This window comes from Papio anubis, chromosome 9 (assembly GCF_008728515.1).
Source record: "Papio anubis isolate 15944 chromosome 9, Panubis1.0, whole genome shotgun sequence".
Lineage (NCBI taxonomy): Eukaryota > Metazoa > Chordata > Mammalia > Primates > Cercopithecidae > Papio > Papio anubis.
Genome location: NC_044984.1, coordinates 7,038,116 through 7,055,790, shown reverse-complemented (window position 1 = coordinate 7,055,790; position 17,675 = coordinate 7,038,116). Strand labels below are relative to the sequence as shown.

At 56.7% G+C, this 17,675-nt stretch overlaps 1 protein-coding gene across 9 annotated transcripts; it reads right to left on the bottom strand.

The window, feature by feature from the left end:
* Positions 1-70: 70 nt before the first annotated feature.
* On the bottom strand, positions 71-17,236 carry PTPN6 (protein tyrosine phosphatase non-receptor type 6). 9 transcript variants are annotated; one of them, XR_002515510.2, is made up of 16 exons: positions 9,886-10,787; positions 9,675-9,797; positions 9,246-9,510; positions 6,457-6,646; positions 6,185-6,301; positions 5,967-6,080; positions 5,695-5,791; positions 5,156-5,235; positions 4,810-4,959; positions 3,611-3,727; positions 3,309-3,405; positions 1,398-1,465; positions 1,154-1,305; positions 966-1,057; positions 455-594; positions 71-274 (listed from the first exon to the last, which is right to left on the bottom strand). XR_002515510.2 is itself a non-coding variant. In XM_003905889.3 (16 exons), the coding sequence occupies exons 1-15, from the start codon at positions 16,976-16,978 to the stop codon at positions 480-482; spliced, it is 1,794 nt and encodes a 597-aa protein (XP_003905938.2). In that variant the 5' UTR covers positions 16,979-17,236; the 3' UTR covers positions 71-274; positions 455-479. The 9 variants fall into 9 exon arrangements, 7 of the variants coding, with proteins under 7 accessions (XP_003905938.2, XP_021777667.2, XP_021777666.2 ...); XM_003905889.3 differs by lacking the exon at positions 9,886-10,787 and adding an exon at positions 16,965-17,236 and having other exon boundaries at positions 3,309-3,463; positions 3,596-3,727; positions 9,246-9,440; XM_021921975.2 differs by having other exon boundaries at positions 464-594; positions 3,309-3,463; positions 3,596-3,727; positions 9,886-10,670.
* Between the last annotated feature and the right edge of the window lie 439 nt (positions 17,237-17,675).

Here is a 17,675-nt window from a genome sequence, read left to right as displayed (position 1 = left end):
ACGCACTGTTACCCATCCTGCCCTCCGGCCGCCCACTCACTGGGCAACCACTCACTGGGCAAGCAAAGCGTTCAGAGGTGACACACAGTGATCCCAGGGCTTTATTTACAAGAGGAGAAGGGTTGGCCCTGCCTGGGGCCTGGCTGGGCTATATACAGGGTCAGGGAGAGGTGGGGGGGATGCAGCCATTTAAATTACAATAGAATGGGGCGCTCCTAGGTTCAGGTTGTGAGTCTGTCCACCGTGGAAGGCTTCCGCAGGTTCAGGGCTGAGGCTGCCAAGAGAAGCGAGTGAGGGAGTGAGAGGGTGGCTGGAACCTGGAGGGGGAACAAGAAGGTCTGGGGCATCTGGGAAGCACAGAGTGAGGCTACGGCCACCCCATCCACCCAGGGAAGGCAGTGGAGCCAAGGACACGGGGCAGGGCCGGGAGGACACCCAGGCAGAAGAGCTGTACCATGGCCACCTGAGGACAGCGCCGCTCACTTCCTCTTGAGGGAACCCTTGCTCTTCTCCTTGTCTGCTGACCGCTGCTTCTTCACTTTCTCCTCCCTCTTGTTCTTACTGTGCAGGTTCTCATACACATCCTCCTTGTGTCTGCAGCGGGGTGCAGGGGGGCAAGTACAGGCAGTGGGTGCAGGTCAGGAGACAGCGCGGGGGACTCGGCACTGGCAGCCCCCTCTGGCCACCCCCATCTCACAGGCGACCCAGCCACTGTCCCCGCACTAGACTCCAAGCTCCTAGAGGACAGAGGCTACATCTCATACAGGAGTGCACGGCTGGTACCTAGCAGAGGCCCACACGTGGTGGGCACTCGGGAAATGCTTATGAATAGAAAGGGTGAGACCCAAGCCTGAACTTGAAGCCAGGCCCCCCCAGCTGTGACACTTGTCCTCTCCAGAAAGTGAGGATTGGGTTGGGCAGGACAAAGGGGTGGATGCCGGGCGGTGGCAGTCAGGGCCACTCACTTGGACGAGGTGCGGGAGGCCTTGGCATGGGCGTTCTTCATGGCTGGGGGGTAGGTGATGTTCCCATACTCCGACTCCTGGCCCTTCTGTGACTATGGACAGAGGGACGGTGGGAGGGTGGTGGTCCCAGCATGGCTAGGTGGCGCCCGCCCCGCACTGCAGCCCCCTAGGCCCTGCTCTGCACGCACCTGCAGGACCTCCAGCTTCTTCTTGGTGGTTTCAATGAACTGGGCGATGGCCACGTAGATGAACTTGTACTGCGCCTCTGTCTGCACCATGCCCGAGCGCTGCGCCCGCACCATCTGGATGGTCTTCTGGATGTCAATGTCACAGTCCAGGCCTGGGTGGGGGGCAGTCAAACCTCAGGTCCAGGCATAGGCAGACACCGAGGGGCTGCTCAGCCCCACCCCCAAGCCCCCAGGTGCCCCTCACCCTTGGTGGAGATGTTCTCCATGAGCATGTCGATGACAATGATGGTGCCCGTGCGGCCAATGCCGGCGCTGGGGAAAGACGGGGGTACGGTCAGAGGCCAGTCAAGCCCTCCCAGGAAGGGGGGTACCCAGTGCTCAGCTCCAGCTGCAGGCACTACAGGAGCAGCCTGAGCCTCCAGTGATGGGAGGGAATGTGCCCAGGGTCACCGGGCAAGTGACGACGGACGTTTGCCCAGCTCTGCATGGGCGCGCTCCACTCTGGCTCTGGTGCTGACGCCGTCTCCCCGGCTGCCACCATCCTTCCCTCCTCCACTCCTCGCGCCGACTCCCCACTCCTGGTGAGTGGCTGCCCCCACCCCGGAAGACCTGGGACCCCCAAATCCCACCACTATCCTGTCGGCTCCCAGGTACCCTGAGCCCTCCCCGCCTCTCCCTGCAGGAGATCTGGCGCGTCTCTCAGCACGGTTCACTTCGTTTTTCTTCAAACCCTGACATCAGGAAAAGGACACCCCTGAGACAGCAGGGTGCAGGCGCACCGGGTCAGGGCGCTCAGAGGAGCAGGGCCGTAGGAAGCTTCTCTTCTTTCCCACCCCTGGGCAAACAGACGCCAGGGAGACCCCAGGCCCACCCTCGGCTGGGCCCATCAGGCTGATGCCCTGAGTCGCACTGTCTAATTTCAAACCCAGATTGTCAAAAATAACCCCCCACACCCACTTCCTTCCTGTAACGTCTAAATAAAGGCCACGGGGCTTCCAAGAAGTGTGTGATGTGTGTGTGGCGGGTGAGCAGGAGGGTAGCTCTCGGGGATGGGCCTGTCTCTGAGAGAGCAGAGGACAGAGCCGGGTCCCCGAGACAGCCCGTCGGGGGCACCTCTAGATTCAGCTGACTTGTCCCAGGACAAACAGCTGCTGGGGGAAGAGGAGGAAGCCAGAGACTGTCGCAGGCCTGGGGTCCACGGTGGGAGTGGGAAGGGACCAGAGCAAGGCAGGTTCCCATTTCCCCCATTCTCTGCCTGACGTGAGTTACTAAACCAGTAACAGCGCCCCGTGTTTGAGGGCTGACGGAATTCCAGCCGCAACGACAGGGTCTCATTGAGTTCTCACTACAACCCTGAGGTCCTGATTTTACAGAGGAGGAAGCTGAGGGTTAGAAAAGTTAAGTAATTTGTCCAAGATCACGCAGCTGGTAAGCGGAGGGGCCCTGCACCCGCTGCCTCTCATCCACCCAGGCCAGGTGGGCTCAGTGGGCTCATCTGTGGGACCCCTGCTCCTCCTTGAGGCCCCCACCTCTGCACCTTACCAGGGTCTCCTGATCACAAACATGAGGGTAGATAGAGGAGCTATGTGCACCACCAAAAAGGCATTGTCCATCCCCACACAGCCCTGGGGGCCAGGATGGGACGCCGCCTGGGGAAGCTGGGAGAGAGGGCGGAGTCAGGAACAAGCCAAAGCCCTGGGTCTACCGATGGAAAAAGAGGAGGAATGGGGAGCACAAGCCCCATGGATGTTCCTGGGAGGCGAGAAGAAACCAACGGAGTGAGACCTGGAGAGAAAGCGGAGCAGCCAGGACCCAGGCCTACTGTGGGTGCCTGCCCGGCCTTGCCCTGCCTAGCTTGGGCCTGGCCAGCAACCGGGTCCCAGGTTTCTCCTCTGTGTTTGGCAGGGTTGGGCGAGATGGTACATCTGGGGAGGGCTCTGACGAAGACACTCACAGGCAGAGGGCCAAAGTGGGGCTGGTTCCAGCCACGTTCCACCCAGGGGTCTTGGAGCCATGAGGGGACCCAGAAGAAGCCGGGAGTGAGCAGAAGGCACTAATCGTGTGAGCTAACGTGTATGTTGCTTATAACGCTCATGGCACTTAGCAGCATTTACTTCTCAGCGGCCACTACTACTATCAGGATTATCATCCTCACCTGCAGTGCACGATGATGGGCCCTGCATGAGGCAGACTTTCCTGCCGCTGGTTGATCTGGTCCAGGAAGCTGAGGACACCCCCAGGCTCACTGGGGACCCCATGGTCGGGCCAGCTCAGGTACTGGTAATGCCAGATCTCCCGAATGAGGTCCCCCTGGGCCGAGGACACAGGGTCAGTGCCCCCTGCTCCCTCGGAACACCCCACCTGTCTCGCCCTACCCAACCAGAGAGGAGAACAAGTCCGGGAGGGACTCCCGGAGCAGGGCAGGGAGTGGGGGCCGCTCACATTGTCCAGTGGGGAGACGTGTAAGGTGCGGAGTTTGTATTCGGTCGTGTCATGCTCCCCGCAGTTGGTCACAGAGTAGGGCCCATAAACACGCTGAGTGCCCACCTCGGGCCAGTATGGGACACATTTGTTCTGGAAAGGGAGGGTCGGGTGGGGATGAGGCACAGAGCAGGGCGCTGTGGCCCATCCCAGGTCCCGCTCTAGGTTCTGAGTGCCTGGCACTGGCCCAAACGTTTGTTGGATGGATGGATGAGCTGGCAGAGAGGCAGGAGACCTGGGCTCTCGTCTCAGATCAGCCACCAACAGGTGGTGCGACCTGGCCAGCCGCTTTACTGGTACATCCATTTGTCATTCAACAAACATTGCCGAGGCAGGCGTTGTCCCCGAAGCCGTGCAAACCAGGCAGCAGTCACAGACACAGCTAACACCCAGTCTGTGCCCCTGTGCCTGGAGGAGCTCACAGAGACAAGTGACCGGGGAGACACCGCGCTGAGGAGCGTGGCTGGGAACGAGGAAACTCGCCCTCTAGGTCCTGGAGAAAACAAGACCTGAATTCACAGAGAAGGCAGCGCTTCAGCTGTGTCTTCAAACACGAGGCATCTGCCGGGCAGAGACAGTGTGGACAGAGAGTCATTTCCTAGCAGAAAAGAGCTTGTGCAAAGAAAGGCTGGGAACCTGAAAGAGCCGCGGCTGCTGGGAGCGGTGAGCCTTCAAGAGAAGCGTGGGAGTCAGAGGGAAACCACCAGGCCTTGAACGCCAGGCCTTCGAGTGTGACTTTATCCCAAAGTCACACCAGGAGCCATGGAAGAGATTTCAGAGAGGAAGGAACTCGACCCAGTTTGTCACGGATGGCATCACTTCAACGGCAGCACAGAGGGTGCTGGTTAAGGGGAGCCTGCAGAGTGAGGGGCAGACTCCACAGACATCTATGGGGCAGGGAGGACAGGAGGGGCCTGGATGCAGACAGGTGGGGAAGGTGTAGGAGGAAGGAGGACAGCCTAAAACCTGGGTCTGGAGCTCAGCCCAGGGGTGCATGCAGGGATCTGGGGGTTGCATCGTGTAGTCGAGACTTTGTCACTAGCCCTCAGTTTCCCAACAAGGCTGGACCCTCACCTCTGAGATCCCTTTCTGCCCTGGCATCTGACGGTTCTTTGACTTAATGGTATGACCGCAAGGACGGGGCACGGATGTGGGGATGGGGCGGGGTGCCCTACCCGGCCTTTCTCCACCTCTCGGGTGGTCATGACGATGACACGGGTGTTCTCCTGCCACGCCATCTGCCAGAAGTCGTTGACCGTGGCCTCTAGACAGCCCTGGCTGGCGATGTAGGTCTTAGTGTTCTCATCAGGGCCTAGCAGCTGGTTCTGGACACAAGCGTGGAGAGATGCACCCCAAAACAGTGAGCCCCTCAGCCCAGCACAGGGCCTGAACCACTGCTCCCCTCACCCATGCAAGAAGCCAGCTTTGGCTTTGCCCAGGTGTCTCTGGATCTAGGGTCCCCCACCAGACAGGGAATTCCCAGGGCCCAGCCTCTCCTCCCACATGACCCACACCACTGACCTTGATGTAGTTGGCATTGATATAGTCGGACCCAGGGATGCTACTGTCACGTCCCTGCAGGATCACTCGGCTGTGGTCAACTGGGAGTGGGTGGAGAGGAGGCGAGATGGCCTGGGTCAGCCAGGGACTCACCACACCTGCGTCAGACCCTCCTGAGCTAACAGGCCGTTCTGGTCTCAGAAGCCATGAGGCTTGCGGGGGACTGTGGGCAGCAGGGGTGGGGGATCATCTGTACGGAGGGAGTGAGGGGATTCACAAGAAGGAGGTTGGGAGCAAGGGGCAGCCTGCCTGCTGATGGTGGGGAGGCACTTCTGGGAGGAGTAGAGGCCTTTTGGAGAAGGGGTGTGGGGAGATGGCCCCTCCTGGAGTGGAGGGTGGAGACCTGTGAGATAGGGGCGGCGGCTGGGGCGGGGCGGTCTCCTGGGTGAATGGGGCAGGGGCAGAGGCTGCAGCAGGGGAGGTCTCCTGGGTGAATGGGGCAGGGGCAGTGGCTGGGGTGGGGCGGTCTCCTGGGTGAATGGGGCAGGCTGGGTGCTCACAGGGCAGAATGTTCTTATAGCGGTTCTTGCCCTTGTTCTCTGGCCGCTGCCCTTCCAGACGCTGGTGCAAGTTCTTCACCTCCTGCTTCTGCAAACTCTGAGATGTGGGTGAGGAAATGAGCATCACCTCCCAGAGAGAGCACCCATCGGGGGAGCTCACGTGGGGTGGGTCAGGAGCAGAGGTGGGCAAGGGGAGGAAGGTGTCCTCCTGGGGCCCCACGCGGCCGCCACCGCCTCAGCTGCCCCAGCCCTGCCGGTTCCCCACCATGCACCTCAAACTCCTCCCAGAAGCCAGCCTTGGCTGTATCCTCGGACTCCTTCTTCTTGTTCAGTTCCAAGACTCGGTTCTCAATGTCAGCCGCATTCACCCTCGTGGCGTAGTACGGCTGGGATAGGGGAGAGCGAGAAGTCAGCAACTCAGAGGTCTCAGAAGCTCACACCTGGGGGACAGCTCAGGGGAAGGGAGGAAGCAGCTGGGTCCCCGCCTGACCTGCCGCAGGTAGACAAAGGCACCTGAGGCCTCCTCAATCCCCGTCTTCTTGAAGTGCTCCACCAGGTCCGTGAGGCTGTCGAAGGTCTCTGAACCACCCACTGTGTAGCGTCCACCCTGGAGGGAGCCAAGTAAGGCCACTCACAGGGCTCGAGTCTCCCTCCCTGGGCCCCAGCCTTGAATTCAAGCCCAGGCAGAGCCTCCCTGCCACCCACTCTGCAGTCACAGACAGGAGCCTCAGCAGAGGCTCCCCCACCACCTGGCTGCCTTACCTCACACATGACCTTGATGTGGGTGACCCTGAGCGGGGAGCCTGGGCCAGCCTTGGGCTGGTCACTAAGCACAGATAGCACAAAATCTCCGGGCTGGCTGAGGCTCTCACGCACAAGAAACGTCCAGGGCTCGCCCTTGGCCTGCAGCAGCGTCTCTGCCTGCCCTCCAGACATGTGGCCATGGTACCACCTACAGAAGGCAGCGTCAGGGAAGGTGAGACCCAGGCCACAGGGGAAGGCGCTGAGCAAAGATATTCACAGAGAGGGGCAGGAAATCGAGCACCTACTGTGGCCAGGCACTGCGCTAGATGGTTCCAAATCCACCATCGTATTGATGCCTCTCACAAACATGCTGAGGGCTGGGTATGATATTACCCCCATTTTATAGATGAGGAAACTGACGCTGAGCTGTTACTCACTGGCCTAGGGCCCCTGATGGACTCCAAGGCAAGCCTCCAGAGCTCTGTTGCCCAGGCTGGAGTGCAGGGGCATGGTTATTGCTCTCTGCAGCCTTGACCTCCCAGGCTCAAGCTATCTTAGCCTCCAGAATTCTGACCAGGCTTTGAACCCAGAGACCACCTCTGAAAGGCAGAAAGGCTGGCAATATTCCAAATATTTGGAAGAGGGAAACTAAGGAAGAGTCTCCATGAAGGATCAGGCTGTGCCCCGGCAGAGACCAGAGGCAAAGAGAAACACAGACCAAGGCCACACCACAGGGAGTGGCGGGAGATGGACAGAGAGACACAAGTCACAAGGAAGGCCAATGGGGTGCGCTCCCCCAGGGAGGCGGGGAGGACAACCCCACTGGGGAAAGAGTGGTGTAGGGGGCTCTGGGGTGCCCTGGATGATGTCACTGAAGGGGAGCCCAGGGTTCAAAAGGGTTCAAAGGGATTCAAAGGGGCTGTCGGGGCAGAAAGCAGAACTAAGCCCTTTCCCCAAAGCACGCCCCTTTCCCAGGAGGAAACTGTAGCCCCACAATGCCCTGCCCCACAGGAAACCACGTGATGGAAAAAACACAAAACTCCTTCTGGGGAGAGAGTGAGAAGTGAGGTTGTGAGGTTTCCTCAGCCCAGGGACAAGGGGAGGGCGGGCAAATTTTCCAACCGCAGGGATGGGGGGAAGAGGGGAGGACCAGTCTGTCCCAACCCATCTCACCCCTGCCCAGAGGTGACTCCAGCCGAGAGACCCCCCAGAGCCTCCATACCCCATTAGGCCACTTCAGCCCACCACTTGGGGACAGGCTAGGACCCCAGGCAGCAGGGAGGGGGCTGAGCCCCTTCCCTTGGGCCCCAGGATGAGGAAGTCTCCATGCAAATGTCAGGCTGACCACAGGAAGCGCAGAGCCACCGAGGGACAGATGCAAATTCCCGCAGAGAAGGAGGTGCCACAGACAAGGCAGGGGACACAGCAGAACCTGGGAGAAAGTCTCTCACACACTCCCAGGTTCGGGGATGACACTGGCTCCTGGGATGGGTCACCCAAAAGGGCCTTCAGTGTGGCTTCCCCGGTCTTAACCTCCTGCCCCAGCACTGCCCTCCCTTCCCTCTCTCTCTTCTCTTTGAACCCAGGCCTCAGCCTCCTCTGCAGGGGCCTCCTGGGGCCCTGCTCCTCTCTTCCAACTCTAGGGACTGGTCAGCCCGTCCTCCTCCTCCTAGCTTGAGGCAAGGAGAAACAGAGACATGAGCTTTAGAGGGTCTCGCTGGCAGAAGCCCCCTGAGTGTTGCAGTGGGGAAGAGGAAGGGCAGGGGGCAGACACAGAGCCAGCCATGTGAGGCTCAGAGGAGGAAGGCCTTGAAGGAGGCAGATCCAGGAAAGGAGGCCTCCCAGGTGGGCCACAGGGCTGTACCGCGACCGAATCCAGCTCTAAGTTTCAATCAGTGACTTGACCAAAAATATTGATGCAGTTTGGAGGCCCGAATCTCAGAAAGGCTGCAAGCTGGCAGAAGCAAGTTTCCCAATCATTTCAACAATCGATCCACGAATGCAGGGCAAGGGCAAGTCGGCTTGGCCCAGGGGTCCGTGTGAAAACCCCCTAGCGTTATTCCGCTGCCCTTTAAGAGGATCTGGCATTGAGATGCGGCTGCTGAAAGGAGCCATGGTGTCCTGAGGAGTGTTCAAAGCCCCCCAGCCCCCCTATCCATGCCTTTGGAAGACCACAGGAGGAGTCGAGGAGGGCACAGGAAGGAAATGCCTGGAGTATTATTCTGTGCCTGGGACAGTGCGAGACCCTTTACACAGGTGAACACTTCACATCCTGCTTTCAGTGATCTCTGTATTTGACCCCACAGGACAGACTCATCCCCACTGGGCGGCTGGGACAAGGTATCAAGTGTCCTGGCAACCGTTCATCCCCATCCTCATCCGCAGTGTCAGCTCCTCACTGTCCTAACATGCACTGGGGTGAGAGGCAGACGGAGGAGGGCAGGCTGGCTTCCAGAGGAAGAAGAGCTTTCTAACAACAGAGCTGGCCGGCACGATATGCTGGCCACCAGCAGTGGCCTCCCTGTGTCTAGTGGGACCTGGGCTGCAGCGGCCAGGGCCCCTGGTATAGGGCAAGGCAGCTTTCTCTGGCTTCCTCGGGGTTAGGTGGAAAGGGTGGTAGGTTAGGCTCTGAGACACCAGGCCACAGGACAGCATGAAGGAGGGACACTGAGAGCCCCAGCCGGTGCGGGGAGGGGAGGGGATGGAGGGCAGGCAGTGCCGAGTGCCAGGCTCCCTGTCTCCCTGGCCGCTCAGGGCGGGAGCCGACTCACCCCTGCTTGCGAGTGGCGGGGGTACAGAGGCCTCACCTCTCACTGGTGGGATCGGAGCAGTTCAGCGGGTACTTGAGGTGGATGATGGTGCCGTCGCGGTCTTGCAGGACGCCCTGCTGCTGAGTGTAATACTCCACCAGCTCTGTCAGCGTCGCGAACTTCTCCCCTCCATACAGGTCATAGAAATCCCCTGAGTTCTGGATCCGAATATGGGTCACCTGATCCCCCACCCTGCAGGGCACCAGGCGGTGAGGCCAGTCGGTGCAGGAGTAAAGCAGGAGGGCAGGGATCGGCTGAGGTCCTGGGTGGGGGCACACATGGGCATGGGTGGGCACAGACAGGGGTGGGGAGGGCGGGCGTGGGGGTCGAGGAGTCGCCACTGCCACGGGGAACCAGGAATGAGTGGTTCAGGGCCTGGACGGCACAAGATAGTGGCCAAAACGCCGGGGGTGGGGGGGCACCTACCTGACAGAGAGCGAGAAGTCACCCTGGTTCTTGCGACTGGGCCGAGCCAGGAAGCTGCCATGGACACCGCGGCCCTTGAGCAGGGTCTCTGCATCCAGCCCACTGAGGTCTCGGTGAAACCACCTGGGCGGCCCAGGCAGGGCAGTGAGGAGGGGTCCCGTGGGCACCAGGCACCCTTGCCTCCTGTCTACCGTGGGTGGCAGGCCCTTACCTCACCATCCTGGGGGCTTCCGGAGAGGAAGGGGGCGCAGGGAATGAGGAGGTGCAGCTAGTCTGGGCAGGCGGAGAACTCAGGGACTAAGCCTCAAATGCAGCTCCCAGTGCCAGGCCGCTTCACCACCCCCGGTGGTCCCAGTTCTGGGGCTGCCACTCCACCGGCCTGGGGCGGCCGGCAGGGCGGGGACAGGAAGAGGCGCGGCCGACCCCTTGGGGGAACTCACTTGCACTTCTCGTTTTAGAGCAGAGCAAGGGAAGAGAAGCAGAGCACGGTGGCACTGGGGGTGGGGACGGGGCCCACTTCCCACACGTCTGCAATCAAAGGCTTAGGAGCATGGCATTGCACACATGTAACAACACATGCAGTAAGGACACACGTGTGCATTGCACACTCCAGGCCCAGATCATACTTCATGCATGTGAACCGAGACGCTCACACGGCATCTCTTCCTCCTCCACCAGCTGCTTTTACACAGCCCTCCCTGGCCCACGCTAATGACAATGATGGCGGTGACAGCTGTCAGCGAGTGAGTCCTGCTGGATGCCGGATGCTGTGCTATAATGGCGTTCACATGCCTCGTCTGATTGATTTCTCACCACAGCCCTATGAAATAGGGGCTATCTTTATAATCTCACAGACAAGGAACCTGAGGCTCAGGAAGGGTAAGGCATTGCCTGAGTCCCTCAGTGAGTCAGCTGCAGTGCCAGGATTCAAACCCAGACAGGCCGGTTCCAAAGCCAATGCTTTGAACTCCTATACACCAGCCCTCAGGGCTTCAAAGAACAGAGATTAAGAGCCTCCTTGTGCAAAGGGGCTGCCATGGGAGCGGGAGACTGATAGTTAAGACCTTGCCAGTGCTTGCAAGAGAGAAGGGTGCACTTCTCTAACCAACATATATGTTTTGTCCATGCCACTGTGGCAGAGGGATGGACAGCATGACCCTGAGCAGCCCTGTCAAACTTGGGTCCTTTCTGATTCTTGTCCCTAGGCCTCTGCCCCGCCCCAGGACTCCCACCAGGGGGCCCATCTTCGGGGGGGCTGGGGACCAAGGTCCTCGCCATGGCTGATTTTCTCAGGGCTGGTTGATCTTAGAGGCCCTAAACACTAAGGTATATGATGCTCCCTGCCTGTAATTCCAAATACAAATGCCAACACTGCCAAACCAAAATGAGGAAAAGAAGCTCAACAGGGGATACATAAGAAACACATATTGATGGCTTCCCCCAGGGAGGGAAACTGGGTGGCTAGAGGACAGGGCTGGGGGGACACTTGGTTCTCTACATACCTTTTTGAATGTTATATGATGGGCATGCATTACCTTTACAAAAATAAATATGCTAACTGGGAACAATTTCTGGGAAACTTTTAGGGTGCAGGGAAGGCTCTTTGTCTCTACCTGGATGCTTTTTGCATGGGTGTGTATAAACGTGAAGTCGGCCAGGCGCAGTGGCTCACGCCTGTAATCCCAACACTTTGGGAGGCCGAGGCTGGCGGATCACGAGGTCAGGAGATCGAGACCATCCTGGCCAACATGGCAAAACCCCCTCTCTACTAAAAATACAAAAAAATTAGCTGGACGTGGTGGTGGGCGCCTGTAATCCCAGCTACTCGGGAGGCTGAGGCAGGAGAATCACTTGAACCCAGGAAATAGAGGTTGCAGTGAGCCGAGATCACACCACTGCACTCCAGCCTGGTGGCAGAGTAAGACTCTATCTCAAAAAAAAAAAAAAAAAAGTGAAGTCAGGTTGTTGTGTACTTAATGTTTATGAACATTATGCATGGTTTGCTTCAGTTAAAATAAGAAAAAAATAAAGTTTTAAGCCCAACAAGTCTAATTTTCCCATGATAACTACTTTATCATTTTTAGAAACAACAAACATCAATGTTTTCCCCCAAAAAAAGGCTTTTCCACTTTTCCTTCTTCCTTTATCTTCTATTTGTTTCTGGTTTTCTTCTCTCACTGGTGCCCTGGGGAATCTGCCTGGTGGGTTTATTGCATGGTCTGGCTTTGACTACCTCTTCAGCTTGGACACCACCCTGGAGCCCCAGAACTCCACGGAACCCCCATGCCCAACGCCAAGGAGCAAGAACACAGCAAAGCGCGCTGCAGTGCGGGACACCCGCTGGTGCTCTCGCTCATCTCAGTGTTCAGAGTCCAGTGCGATGCCTGGCACTGAGCAAGTGTCTAACAAACAAACTTGTCAGTCCATAGGCATATACCTGGCCACAAGTACAGCTTCCTGGTCCTACACACACAGCCTGCTTGTCATACACAGCCAAGGATGCACACATAGTCACGGCACATGCACCTCATCATCCATGTCCACCTACACAGATACCTGGTGCAGTGCACATCCCCACGCGTGGAACGTAATTCTGACCACACACAAAGTTTCAGGTCCATGCTCAGCACCAAACGCCCACTGCACCCTGGCCCCAGTACACTGTCCTTCCAGGGCTTAAACCCACTCGGTGGAAAGGAACTAACTAGGTACCCAGAAGAAACTAACTAGGCACCTCTTCCTGAACCATGGAAGAGGCAGGAATTTCTCTGAAGGGTGTCAAGCCAAGATGCAGAACTCAGACAAGAGGTACAGTTTCTGCTATCCTTTGGCAGGAAAATGAACAACTACCTCCCTGACCTTGGTGTGGTGTGGGATTTGCAGATCACTTTCACATACATGATCTCATTTAGGCCTCAGACAGCCCTGTGATGTAGGAATAATTTTCCCCGTTTTCTTATGGGACGAAACAAGCTCAGGGAGACTAAGAATTACAAAAGTAAGTGCCTGATAATTCAGAAGAAAAAAATATTTCCTTGGAAGCAGGAAGATAAAAGTCGAGATCAAGGCCAGGTGCAGTGGCTCACGCCTGTAATCCCAGCACTTTGTGGGGGTGAAGTTGGTGGATTGCTTGACCCCGAGTTTGAGACCAGCCTGGGAAACCTGTCTCTACAAAAAATACAGGTGTGGTGGCACAGCCCCTGTAGCCCCAGGTACTTGAGAGACTGAGATGGGAGGATCGCTTGAGTGTGGGGTGCTCGAGGCTGCAGTGAGCCATGGTTATGCCGCTGTAATCCAGCCTGGTGACAGAGTGAGACACTGTCTCAAAAAATAAAAATAAAAATAAAAATACAGCTGGACTCAGTGACTCATACCTGTAATCCCAGCACTTTGGGAGGCCGAGGTGGGAGGATCGCTTGAGGTCAGGAGTTCGACACCAGCTGGGCAACACAGTGAAACCCCGTCTCTACTAAAAATACAAAAATTAGCCAGGCGCGGTGGCAGGTGCCTGTAATCCTAGCTACTCAGGAGACTGAGGCAGCAGAACCGCTGGAACCTGGGAGGCGGAGCTTGCAGTGAGCCGATATTGGGCGGCTGCACTCCAGCCTGGGTGACAGAGCAAGACTCCATCTCAAAATAAATAAATATAAAAAAAATAATTTTTTTTTTTTTTTGAGACAGAGTCTCGCACTGTCGCCCAGGCTGGAGTGCAATGGTACGATCTCTGCTCACTGCAAGCTCCGCCTCCTGGGTTCACGCCATTTTCCTGCCTTAGCCTCCCGAATAACTGGGACTACAGGCGCCCGCCACCACGCCCGGCTAATTTTTTTGTATTTTTAGTAGAGACAGGGTTTCGCCATGCTGGCCAGGATGGTCTCCATGTCCTGACCTCGTGATCTGCCCGCCTCAGCCTCCCAAAGTGCTGGGATTACAGGCGTGAGCCACCGCGCCTGGCCCAATGAATTTTTAAAAAATTAAAAACCAAGCCAGGCGCGGTGGCTCACATCTGTAATCCCAGCACTTTGGGAGGCCGAGGTGGGCAGATCACTTCAGGTCAGGAGTTCGAGACCAGCCTGGCCAACATGGTGAAACCCCGACTCTACTGAAAATACAAAAATTAGCTGGGTGTGGTGGTACACGCCTGTAATCCCAGCTTCTCAGGAGGCTGAGGCAGGAGAATTGCTTGAACCTGGGAGGTGGAGGTTGCAGTGAGCCGAGATCGGGCCACTGCACTCTAGCCTGGGCAACAGAGTGAAACTCCGTCTCAAAAAAAAAAAAAAATTAAAAACCATGCAGATCAAGATCAACGGTGATATAAGAAGATAGGCAGCCTGGAAGGGCAAATAAAGCAAAATAATCTGTAGAAAATTCGTGAACTTCTCTGAGCCTCAGAATCCCCGTGGACAAATGAGCTTAACAATATTTCCCAAATACTGATGTGAAAAGCTGGTAAGTGGCAGGGTTTCAGTGCCGCCAGCTTTTACATTATAGTATTAATCCTCAGGCCAACACTACTTAGTAGGTGTTATTCACCCAATTATAGAAATAGAAACTAACACTCAGAGATGTTAAGTAATTGGCCAGGGTCACAAGCTAGTGAGTGGGAAGGTGGGTAAAACAAGGATGTCAGATGCCGGAGCCTGGTGCCCTTTCCACCACCAACCATACCGCAGCAGACAGCGTCGGGGTCAGATGGGATAGGCACCGCCACAGCCCATGATGGAAGGTGGAGGAAGAAGTGCTCCCCTAGAGGCAACATGCATCAGGGCAAAGGGGTGGCACGCACAGAGTCCACATGTGCAGTGCCTGGCTGTGAGCAAGCCGTGTGGCTGGAGCAAAGCTGCTCTGAGAGGTTGGGACCCTGCTGTAGAGGGTCATTCAAGGCCAGGCTGAGAAACCAAGGATGGAATCTGCACCAGGGGAGGCCTGGCCAAGCTACCTGGCAGGAAAATGACCACGGAAAGGATCAAGCACCAGAAGACTCAGTTGGAACCCCATCGGTGGGGCCGACAGTGACAAGACGTGCACTGGGGCAGGAGCAGACGTGAGTGTGAGAAGCAAGAATCAGCAGGGCTGGGGAGCCACCCACCCACAAATTCACCAGTACTCTGTAATCAGGTTGTCACTTTTTCTTTTTTGTATTTTTTTTGGGGATGGAGTCTCTCCCTGTCGCCCAGGCTGGAGTACAGTGGCGCAGTCTTGGCTCACTGCAACCTCTGCCTCCCAGGTTCGAGCAATTCTCCTGCCTCAGCCTCCCTAGTAGCTGGGACTACAGGTGCGCCCTACTGTGCCCGCCTAATTTTTTTTTTTTTCTTTTCTTTTTTTGTATCTTTAGTTGAGACAGGGTTTCACTATGTCGGCCAGGCTGGTCTCGAACTCCTCCCAAAGTGCTGGGATTACAGGCGTGAGCCACCGCACCCAGCTAGTTGTCACTTTTTCTTTCTTCTTTCTTTTGGCCAGTTGTCACTTTTTCTTTTTCTCTTTATTTTTTTTCTTCTTTCCTCTTTCTCGCTTTCCTTTTCTTCCTTCTTTCTCTTTTTCTTTCTTTCTTCCTCTCCTTCCTTTCTTCCTTCCTTCTTTCCTTCCTTCCTTCCTCTCTCTCTCTCTCTCTTTTTTTGACACAGAATCTTGCTTTGTCACCCGGGCTGAAAAGTGCAGTGTCACAATCACAACTCGCTGCAGTCTCAACCTCCTTGGCTCAGGTGATCCTCCTGCCTCAGCCTCCCAAGTAACTGAGACCACAGGTGCGTGCCACTATGTCCAGCTATTTATTAGTAGTAGTAGTCATAGTTGAGATGAGGTCTCTCTGTATGTTGCTCGGCGTGGTCTTGAACTCCTAGGCTCAAGTGATCCTCCCACCTCAGTCTCCCAAACTGCTGGGACTACTACATGCTTGGGCCATCATACCCAGTTTTTTTTTTTTTTTTTTTTAATAGAGATGGAATCTCTCTATGTTGCCCAGGCTTGTTTTAAACTCCTGAGCTCAAGCGATCCTCCCATCTCGGCCTCCCAAAGTGCTGGGATCACAGGCATGCACCACCTCATCTGGCCAGGTTTTCACTTTCAACATCCCAGATCCAACAAGGTCTAACCTGCCGTGGCCCTGCCTCTGCTTCACGAGGGCCCCCTGCCACGGACACACGGTCCTTTTTTTGTTTGTTCCCACATTAGGGCTTTGTGCTCACCATCTCCTCTGCCCAGGGATCTCGACTCTTGATCACCACATCACATGGCTGGCTCCTCTTCCTCCTCAAGCAGGTCTCAGCTCAAATGTCACCTCCTCGGGAAGGCCTCCCCGATCCCTCCAGCTAGTAATGTCACCTGCACACCCAGTCACTTGCTAGCACATGAAGCTGGTTCATTTTCTTTTTTTTTCTTTGAGACAAGGTCTCGCTCTGTCGCCCAGGCTGGTGTGCAGTGATGCAATCACCACTCACTGCAGCCTTGACCTCCCAGGCTCATAGCTGGAACCACAGACGCATTCCACCACACCCAGCTAATTTCTTATTTTTTGTAGAGACAGGGTCTCACTATATGGCCAGGCTGGTCTCAAACTCCTAGGCTCAAGCAATCGTCTCGCCTCAGCCTCCCAATGTGCTGCGATCACAGGTGTGAACCACTACACCCAGCCGAGGCTGTTTCATTTACTGCATAACACTTCTCAGAATCTGCAATGATCCAATTTATTGGGTTATTTGTTCAGTCTGTAACCTCCCACTGGAATGTAAGCTCCGTGAGAGCAGGGACCATGTCTGTCTTGTTCACTCCAGTATTACCAGCATCTTAAACAATACCTGGTGTGTAACAGACGCTCAGCACGTACCTGTTGAATGAAGGATGCAGGGGAAAGGGAAGTGAAAGGAAACGGAAGGAAGATGGGACCAAAGTCAGATGTTGGGAAGAGCGGGGAAGTTGGCTGGGCATGGGAGGGCCTTCGCGGCTGGCCTCTGATTGCTGTTTCAGGTGTTGTGAGCTACCCACGGGGGACAGGTCCTAAGCAGGAGACAGAAGCAGGAGCCCAGAGGCTGGAAGTAGAAATGCAATGGGGAGAACAGATACACACTTGTCAGGGGGAAAATGTTAAAGATGGGGCAGAGGGGCATGAGTGAGCCTGGGGGTCCTCACACTTTGCGGGAAGGGGAAGGTTCATAGGGACCGGAAGCAGGCGCAAGGCAGGGCAGCGGCAGATCGCACTCACGCTCACATACATGATGGAGTGAGCATCAACAAGGCCCTCCCTCCCTCCAAAACTAACAGGAGACTAGGACCCAGGTGGTGCCTGGGACTTACCCACAGGACAGCATCTCTCTGTAGGGATGGGGAAGTCACAGCGGAGGGCCACTGGGGGCGGGGCTGAGCCAGGGGCACAGCTGTGCACAGCGGCCCAAGCCAGGAGACGAAGAACCACTCAGAAATCAGCCACTTCCTCCTCGATCCAGCCTGCCAGGCCAATGGCACCGCAGGGACAAACCCTGGACTAATAGTCTCCAGGAAAAGGACAGGTGGGGCGGGGCTGGCCTGAGACCGCCCACAGTGGCCAGCTTCCCTGCAGCCCCAGTGCGGGAGTACAGCAGGCCTGCCCGCTGGGCCAGGGCCCCCTTCCCTCGGGAGAGGAGGAGCCACCTGGAGCTCCACCTGGAGCTCAAGCTGACAGAGCAGCGGGACGCTGGGTAGGAGCAAAGACCAGGAAGTAACCCTGGCTGAGGGAAGAGCAACCAATGGGGGAAAGCTCTCAGTAGGTGGAAACCAAAGGGCCTAAGGGAAAGTCCTAACAGCCCAATTCCTCAGAGAAGGAGGTGTCCCCAGTGCAGGCCCGCCCACCCACCCAGAGCGTCTAGGGGCCCAGTCCAGCCTCTCACCCTGCCCTGGGGGAAAGGGAGGAGCCTCAGGCCCTCACTGGAGCAGGGTTAGGCCCAGCCAGGAGTATAGGAAGGAGCTGTACATGGGGATGGGGCCTGGAAAGGCAGAGGGAATCTGGGAAGGTGAGATGGGGGTTGTCAA